The sequence below is a fragment of the Suricata suricatta genome, chromosome 11, assembly GCF_006229205.1.
Source record: "Suricata suricatta isolate VVHF042 chromosome 11, meerkat_22Aug2017_6uvM2_HiC, whole genome shotgun sequence".
Lineage (NCBI taxonomy): Eukaryota > Metazoa > Chordata > Mammalia > Carnivora > Herpestidae > Suricata > Suricata suricatta.
The window spans coordinates 52,314,089-52,323,089 of NC_043710.1; the positions used below are offsets into that span (position 1 = coordinate 52,314,089).

The window sequence follows — 9,001 nt, forward strand, 5'->3', positions numbered from 1 at the left end:
CTTCTGCAAGGCAAAAGAAACAATCAAGAAAACTAATAGGCAACCGACAGAATGGGAAAAGATAGTTGCAAATGACATATCAGATAAAGGGCTAATATCGAAAATGTACAAGGAACTCACCAAACTTCACAATCACAAAACTTTTTATTTTATTAATTTTTTCTTCCTCCAAAATTATAAAGCAAAGGAATTCATGCCAAAAGAAATAGCAGGAGAAAATAACAGCCAGGGACTTAACCAACACAAATATAAGTAAGATGTCTGAACTAGAATTTAGAACCATGATAATAAGAATACCATCTGGGGTTGAAAAAGCATAGAAGATACCAGAGAACCCCTTTCTGCAGAGATAAAAGAAATAAGATCTACTCAGGCTGAAATTGAAAATGTTATAACCGAGATGCAATCTCGAATAGATGTCACAATGGCAAGGATGGATGAAAAAAAAAAAAACCAATGAATCAGCGATAGAGAAGATAAAATTATGGGGAATAATGAAGCACAAAAAAAAAGAGAAACAAAGGCAAAAGAGCATGACACAAGACTTAGAGAAGTTAGTCACCTATGAAGAAAGAATAACATATGAATCATATGAGTCCCAGAAGGTGAAGAGAGAGAAAAAGGGGCAGAAGTTTTATGTGACCAAATTATAGTGAAGAACTTTCCTAACCTGGGAAGGACACAGACATAAAAATCCAAGAAGCCCAGATAACTTCCATTAGATTCAATAAAAACCGACGATCAACAAGGCATATCATAGTCAAATTCACAAAATACACAGACAAGGAAAGAATTATAAAAGCAGCAAGGAAAAAAGTCCTTAACATATAAGAGAAGACAGATCCAGTTCACAGCAGACCTATCCGCAGAAACTTGTCAGGCCAGAAAGGAGTGACGGGATATTATGGCATTACAAATCTGGATTTCAAGCTGAATTACAAAGGTATAATCATCAAAACAGTGTGGTACTGACACAAAAACAGACACATAGATAAATGGAAGAGAATAGAGAATCCAGAAATGGGCCCACAAACCTATGGTCAACTCATCTTTGACAAAGCAGGAGAGAATATCCAATGGAATAAAGACAGTCTCTTCAGCAAATGGTGTTGGGAAAACTGGACAGCAACATGCAAAAGAATGAACCTGGACCTCTTTCTTAAATCATACACAAAAATAAACTCAAAATGGGTGAAAGACCTAAAGTTAAGACAGGGAACCATCAAAATCCTAGAGGAGAAATCAGGCAACAACCTCTTTGACTTCAAATGCACAACTTCTTACTTGACATGTTTCCAGAGGCAAGGGAAACAAAAGCAAAAATGAACTACTGGGAACTCATCAAGATAAAAAGGTTCTGCATGGCGAAGGAAATAGTCAACAAAACTAAAAGGTAACTGACAGAATGGGAGAAGATATTTGCGAATGACATATAGATAAAGGGTTAGTACCCAAAATCTACAAAGAACTTACCAAACTCAACACCTTCAAAATAAATAAGCCAGTGAAGAAATGGGCAAAAGACATGGTAAGACATTTTTCCAAAGAAAAATATCCAGATGGCTAACAGACACATGAAAAGATGCTCAACATCACTCATGATCAGGGACATATAAAGCAAAACCACAATGAGATACTACTACCTCACACCTGTCAGAATGGCTAAAATTAACAACTGAGGCAACAATAGATGTTGGTGAGAATGCAGACAAAGAGGATCTCTTTTGAACTGCTGGTGGGAATGCAGACTGGTGCAGCCACTCTGGAAAACAGTATGAAGGTTCCTTAAAAATTAAAAATAGAACTACCCTACAACCCAGCAATTGGACTACTAGGTATTTATCCAAGGGATACAGATGTGCTGTTTTGAAGGGGCACATGGACCTCAATGTTTATAGCAGCACTACCAGCAATAGCCAAAGTATGGAAAGGGCCCAAATGTTCATCAACTGATGAATGAATAAAGAAGATGTGGTATATATATATATATATATATATATATATATATATATATATACACACACACACACAAAAGAATTTAACTTGGTGATCAAAAATAATGAAATCTTACTATTTGAAATAATGTGGATGGAACTAGAACGTATTCTGCTAAGTGAAATGTCACTCAGAGAAAGACATATACATTATTTCATTCATATGTGAAATTTAAGAAATAAATGAGATGAACAAAGAAAAGGGAAGAAAAAATAAGATAAAAACAGAGAGTGAGATAAACCAAAGAGACAGTTAAATACAGAGAACAAACTGAAGTTTGCTGGAGGGGGCTGGGTGGAGAGAAGGGCTAAATGGGTGATGGGCTTTAGGAGGGCACTTGTTGGGATGAGCACGGGATGTTATATGTAAGTGATGAATCACTAAATTCTATTCCTGAAATCATCATTATTATACTATACATTAACTAATTTGGATTTAAGTAAAGAACAAACAAACAAAAATCAACAACACTGACAACAACAGAACAGCCATTGAGAAGAGTATTAGTTATTTCCATATCACAGCTGAGGACACTTGTGTCCCTCTTTGCAACAGAAAAAAAATGACTCTCTCCTCTGTATACCCAGGTTCTCTCTGCCCTTTCCTGGTTACAGCCACACTCTCAGGAGCATCTTTGTGAGTGAATGAATGGACACAGACTGCTAGCTTCCAGGGCCTCTCCCATCAACTTTCCCCAAGTACCCATTACAAAAAGCAACTACCAATATCACATGCTGGATGCCACATTTCCCTTCACTCCTCACTGAACTGACAGCATCAGTTCCAAGATCACTGACCTGGCCCACAAGCCTCTCCAGATATTGCCCCTATTTTAGCTCAACTCAAACTCTTTTCTGTCTCCTCTGCACTGGCCATTCCACTTCCTTCTTCTTCTCTAACCTCTTCCCAGACCCAGCTGCACTTATACCCACATATTGACCTGTTGATGTGGGAAAGCACACCCTCCACAAACTTCTCCATATGGAGAATCCCAAGGGCAATACCTAATTTTTTCCTTCACACTCAGGATTCATCTCAAAGATGAGGGCTATGCTTTCTCGAGCAATTTCTCTACTGCCCCAGCTCATCCTCACTCTGGATATAGGAGAGAAGGTGCTCATGTAACTCCCAGCCTCAGCCTGCAGCTCCAGTACTCACCTTCGAGAACTCCTGATCATACTTGTCCATGAGCTCCCGGGCTGTACTCTGTAGCTGCTCCAGCTCCTTCAGGCGAATGAGGTCATTGGTCAGGTAAACCACACAATGGCACAGGCCATCTTCACCCCTAGAGCCTGGCACCAGCTGCCAAAGCAAGATCATAGGCATGGTAAGCATAATGAAATACATTGGAGCACGATGTACTATTTAGGAACATGAAGCTGAAGATCTGACCCTACTCTGGAGTGTCTGAGAAGAGCTCTCTTTGCACAGGCGATTGTTCATGACTATCTATGTCTCCTCCTGCCATGAGTTTGAGTGACCCCTCCCTTGATTTCCCAGAGCTGAGGCACAGTGTCCTTCCAGCTCCTACTGGTAGGACCATCCTCACCCTACCTCATGCACTGATTGGATCTGGCTGCAGCTCACAGAACTGGGAGTAGGCTCTTATCTGAGGCTCTGTGGAAAAGAGGAAAGCTGGTCTGAAAAGAAGTGTTCAGGGACGAGCTTGGTGGCCACAGCACCTCTACTCTGCACATTAGTAGATTCCCATAAGTTCACTTCGTCTTGAAGGCAAAAGGAACAGAGAGTTCCAAATTGTCAAAGAAGGGGAATGAATATTAACAGCACCATGAGGCACCAAAGTCTGGACAGATATTTAGCATTCACAAGAACATGACACGGTATGACTTGAATCTTTCATTTTATAGTTGAAAAACCAGAGGTTCTGAGAATGTAACAAAAGAACCATCTGGGATTTCCTTACAGATTCTTCAAGAATCAAGATGTATGGCCATTGTCCTCCTCTGAGTAGTCCCACACATATCTTCTGTGGCCCTGAGAGTTAATTTGGCTATGTCTTCAGTCTGCAACTCCAATGATTTAGCTTTGGGGGATCATGACCCAAAGGGCAGATGCCTACAGTAGCTCAGATTGACCTCCCTTAGCTCCAGTATCCTTAACACAGGAAAAGGGTGGCATATTTCTGCAGGAAATGAAGCCTCATAAAAGGAGGATGACCCAGAATTCATCGTTATTCTCCCTCTCTCACCCTATTCTTACCCAAGCCCAGAAACTACCAAGGCATATTGGGTACCCCACTCTCCTTTCAGACTTCCCTGGGTCTTTCCACCTTCACTCTCTCAGAACCTGGGCCTTCTTGAAACAGATCAGAGTGATGAGGGAAGCCAATCCAGAGCCCAAAGCCATCTCCCCTCCCACTTGAGATCCCTCTGTCCTCTCTCTGTACCTGAGGCTGTCCTGGGAGCACCAGAGGCAGCAGTAGGATGGTTATCAGGAGGGCCAGATAAGGCTGCATCTTGCATCTGCTGCAGGAGAGGAGCGAGACCTTTGGGTTCCAGGAGGCTTTTATCTCTGGTCCCTGTGAATGGTCTCAGCAGGAGAGATATGGAATTTCAACATCTGAAAGGGCTGAGGGGTGTGAGGAGGGTGGTTGGAAAAGGCCCAGGCCAGGGTGGGGCATGGGAGAAGAGGGCTGTAACACACTTGGGCTTCCAGAGAAAGGCTGGAAGTGACTTTTTTACACAAACCAGGTCTTTCTTATCATGTTCTCGAGCTGAAATCTGTCCTCAATCTGCTGAGCCTTCCTGTCCAAATAGATTAAGGCTAACCTGAGACACGCCGTGGGGGCCTTGGGATGGGTCCATTTCAGGAGGGACTATGGTCTTTCCCTCAACTTTAGGGGAGGAATACTCTAGAGGAAAGTGTAACCCTACCTCTTCCATCTCCAGGACAGAAGTCATTTACTTAACTAAGTGACCTTGGATGAGGGCCAAGCTGTGAACCTGGGGGGATTGCTTCAGCAGCATAGTGCTGCTCTGCTCTGTGCCCTCCCTCACCCCTAGAAGTCTGTCCTCCTCATTGTTCTGAGCACTCTAAATGTTTCCATTCCATGCAACTAGTATTCAAATGTATCTGCTAATTCAAGCTCCAGATATCAGCAACCTCCACTACTCCTCCTTCCAGAAAGCCCCCTCCCAATATCTCCTTGTCAAGCTTCTGGTGCTCTGGACCTGGTACCTAGGGTACCCTAAAGAAAAGGAAGAGTTGGTTCCTAAGTCATGGCTCAGCATTCCTAGGGCTGACCACCAGAAATTACCTTTTTCTCTTCCACTATGTCTCTTGAGTACTTCCCAAATAGTGGTGAGTCTCAAACCCCCAAATACCCAAGAGGATGTCAGATTTCCTATGAAGACTGCATTTTCCTCATTTTTCCATTGAGAAATTTGTAGCCCTTATTATTTCCCTTCTTGTCATTTCTTCCCTAATTCAGATATCATAGGCATTCAGTATAAAGGTCATTTGCTAACGCATCCCATCCTTTATAGCCCTGTGCCCAGCACATAATACCTACTAGAGAAAGACATATGAAGTCTCTACTCTTAGGGAAAGGATGGGAGAACTTAAGTGAATTCATGACTCCAGGAAGACATGCTTTGGGCTATCTTGGGCAATCTTTGATGAGAGACCATACCTTCATCTTGCTTTATAGATTTTTCACCTTCTGACTCCCTGCTCATGGCCTGGGATCTACTCTCCATCAGCTTTTCTTGCCCGGCCTTGTTGTAGCCATGGGTCCAGAGGAGCCACAGAGGTTAGGGAGGTATGAGAGGAATGAGTTGGGCACACTAAGCTACACTGTGCAGATGGGTGTTACTAGAACATCATGGAAGGAGGGATGGAAAGGAGGAACTATGAAAGAACAGAGCATGAAGCATGACAACTACTGCTGGGGTCATCTTCCTATATTCTGTCAATGAAAACTAGTGAGTGGATCTAGCTGAGAGAGCAGGTGAAGGCTCAGCAGGTGAGCAGACAGGAGAAATAGCTTAGGTGGGCAGCATGGTCCATTCCCTTCCCTCCCAGAGCTCTTCCAAGATTTAGGTATTAGTCCCCAGGTCAGAAACCATTTCAATTTCCAGAGCTGTGCACTCTTTTATTCATATTGTTCCATTTCCTCAGCCCCCCCTGTCTTCATCCCTTCGGCAAACATGAAGTTCCTGCTTAGGGTCACACGCTATACAAAAGACCCCACTCAGAGCAACTTTTCACCAATCTGGCCCTGGCTGGGCAGATTGATGGGGAAAGAAGAAATCTGGATCACCAGGCTGCATCCTGGGCCTCCCTGTTTGCCACAGTCCAGGCCCAGCCCATTCTATGTGTGTGAGATACAACTGTGGAGATCAGTGCAGAATTTGAAAGAACAAGAGAAGTCTATAGACACAGTTGACCCCAGCAGGGTGAGAAGTGTTCGGTGTGCAATCTGTCCACGTGATGGGAACAGGGCTGGGGTGACCATAGCGCCACCTATCGGCAGACTATGAAGATGCCTTGGTCAGAGCTCTGCCCAGAGGATTGCTGCAGCAATATTTGGCCATCTGAGGGCACAAGCAGCAGAAAATAAGTGCTCATTCACGGTTATGGGAGGCCCTCTCAGGGCCCACACCTCTTACGGCCTCTGCCCAGCACAGCCGGAGCAAGTGCCTGAGCCTCTGAGCGATCTGCTGGGTACGTACTCCACAGACCACAGGGTTCGGGGCAGGGGGCACCACCACATACAGGTTAGCCAGGAGGAAGTGGATGTGGCTAGGCACTGTGTGGCGGCCGAAAAGGTGTGTCAGGAAAGAGAAGAGGGCGGGTATGTAGAAGAGAGTGATGACACTGGCATGGGCCCCACAGGTACCCAAGGCTTTGCAGCGGGCACCGTGGGATGGCAGATGACAGACAGCACGGAGAATGAAGGCATAGGAGGTGGCAATGAGCACTAAGTCCAGAGCTGGAGACAAAAGTGTGGTGGCTAGTCTGTACCCAATGTTGGGGCGGGTGTCACCACATGCCAGCCGAGCCACATCCATGTGTTCACAGTAGGTGTGAGGGAGCTCCCGCTGCCCACAGTAAGGCAGTCTTTGGAGCAGGGCCACAGGGGGTGCCGTGACACAGGCGCCACGGGTCATAGCAGCCACCGCCACTATGCCCACCACACGCTGCGTCAGCAATGCCCCATAGCACAGAGGCTGACAGATGGCCACATAACGGTCCACGGCAGTGCCCAAAAGCACTGAAGACTCAGCAATGAAGGCCACATGGGTAACAAAGAGCTGGGCTAGGCAGGCTGTGAAAGAGGTCTCAGCTGAGAGGCCCCACAGCACAGCCAGAGCTTTGGGTACCATGGAGGTGGCCAGAACCAAGTCAGCAGCTGCTAGAAGCCCCAGCAGCTGGTACATGGGTGCCCGAAGTGTCTTGTCAGCTGCCACCAGCCCCAGCAGGAGGGCATTCCCTGCCAAAGCAGCCATGTACAGCAGGCACACCAGCCCCGCAAGCCAGGCGTGCAAAGGCTCCAGTCCTGGCACCCCCAGCAGGACAAAGGGCCCCAGCCCAGAGGTAAGCACAGTCTGGTTGAGAGCGGGCCATGCAGGATCCGGTTCCATCTCCTGGTTCCACCTGGCTCTGTCCCTGCAGGGTATGAATGAGGCCTGTGAGAAGCAGTCACCAGTTCCCCAGAGATTTCAGATAGGTGGGCATGAGGGTCCAGGTTTTGGGTGCTAAAGCATTTGCTGAGAGCCATATGCTGACCTATGAATTCCCTAGCCGCCTATGGGTTTGCTAATGTTCCCACATGATGAATGAAGGAATCAGGCTTCTGACAGGTCAACAGACCTACTCCAGGACACCCATCTGGTCAATAATACTAGGATTTTAACCAAACTTATCTGACTACAGACCACACTGTTCTTAACAGTCATCTCTGGGCAGAATGTCTCCTCAACAGCCCAGGTACACACAGCATTGGAATATGCTTTTCCTGATGACCTGTCCCAGAGGAAACTATTCGTATCATCCAAGCCGAATCCTGCCAACATTCTCTGTGCCCCCTCTACCCCAGGGAAGCTATAAGTCAGAAGGAAGGATATATGGAATGGCTATTTTTTCCTTCATTGACCCACAGATGCTCAGACAAAGCTCCTCTTCCAAAGTCTTTTTCTAGAAGCCACTTTATTAGCTCACCTACTCTCCCAAACAGTGTATTCCTTCCAATTTGTCTATATTTTGTCCCAGCTGCCAATGGTTTTGACATTCCTACCTCCATCTATATTCATAATAGTTCTAAGTGCCCAGGTTGTGAAAATTAATCCCTGCTTTTACCAGTGTAGACAGACACTCATCCCCTAAATCAGCTTTGTGGCTCTTTTTTCTTCTGTTCTTTGTCCATGAACTCAGGCTCTGGGCCCTTTGGGTTCTGAAAAGCTCAGTCTAGAAAAGTTCTGATCACCCAGAGGACACAGAAGAGCATCAAGGTCGGGCTGCAGTGAAGGGACTGGGGTCAGATACCACAGTGACAGTGCAGGTTAAAATGGTGGACCTGGACACATTTTACTTACCTGGGTTTAGGTGGATAAGGAACAGCCTATAAAAAGGGTGCAAGCTAAAATGTGCTTTACATGCTCTGCCTAAAGACCACAGTTATGTCCATGAACTCCATGAGATATTGCATTTGGTATTTTAAGCTGCTCCAGGGAGAAAAGGGTCAGGTGAGTAGAGAATACAGTGGCCTGGGCACAAGGGCAGAGGGTGGCTATCAAGCATTTCATGGTCCATGTATGCTCTAGGCTTCTCTGCAGCAATGTGTCCTGGGCCTTTTTTTTCCACAACCCTACAGTTTGACTCTTGAAGTGAAGAGTTAGGTAATAAACCAGGATAGACTTTCCCAAATAAAAGTCTTAATGATTTAGAAACCAGAACTTCCTTCTGAAGAATGAGACTTTGCCAAGTCATTGGGTCTGGTCTTGCCACTTGCATGGTGGGGGACCCATGGGCTCCTCTGCACCCT

The 9,001-nt window shown here is 45.6% G+C and overlaps 2 protein-coding genes across 2 annotated transcripts in view; both read right to left on the bottom strand.

Moving 5' to 3' along the window:
• LOC115306984 (olfactomedin-4-like) overlaps positions 1-4,550 on the bottom strand; it is a 10,831-nt gene extending 6,281 nt beyond the window's left edge. The window contains exons 1-2 of the mRNA XM_029957593.1: positions 4,403-4,550; positions 3,154-3,297 (exon numbers count right to left, since the gene is read on the bottom strand). Coding sequence (XP_029813453.1) covers positions 3,154-3,297; positions 4,403-4,471 — 213 coding nt within the window. The 5' untranslated portion in view covers positions 4,472-4,550. The remainder of the gene's footprint in view (positions 1-3,153; positions 3,298-4,402) is intronic.
• A 2,031-nt stretch (positions 4,551-6,581) lies between these two features.
• Positions 6,582-7,601, bottom strand: LOC115272582 (olfactory receptor 52D1-like). The gene has a single exon (XM_029915615.1). The coding sequence runs from the start codon at positions 7,599-7,601 to the stop codon at positions 6,582-6,584; it is 1,020 nt and encodes a 339-aa protein (XP_029771475.1).
• Between the last annotated feature and the right edge of the window lie 1,400 nt (positions 7,602-9,001).

Excerpts from the sequence above, each read along its gene's own strand:
- LOC115272582 (XM_029915615.1), bottom strand. The coding sequence starts at position 7,601 with ATGGAACCGGATCCTGCATGGCCCGCTCTCAACCAGACTGTGCTTACC.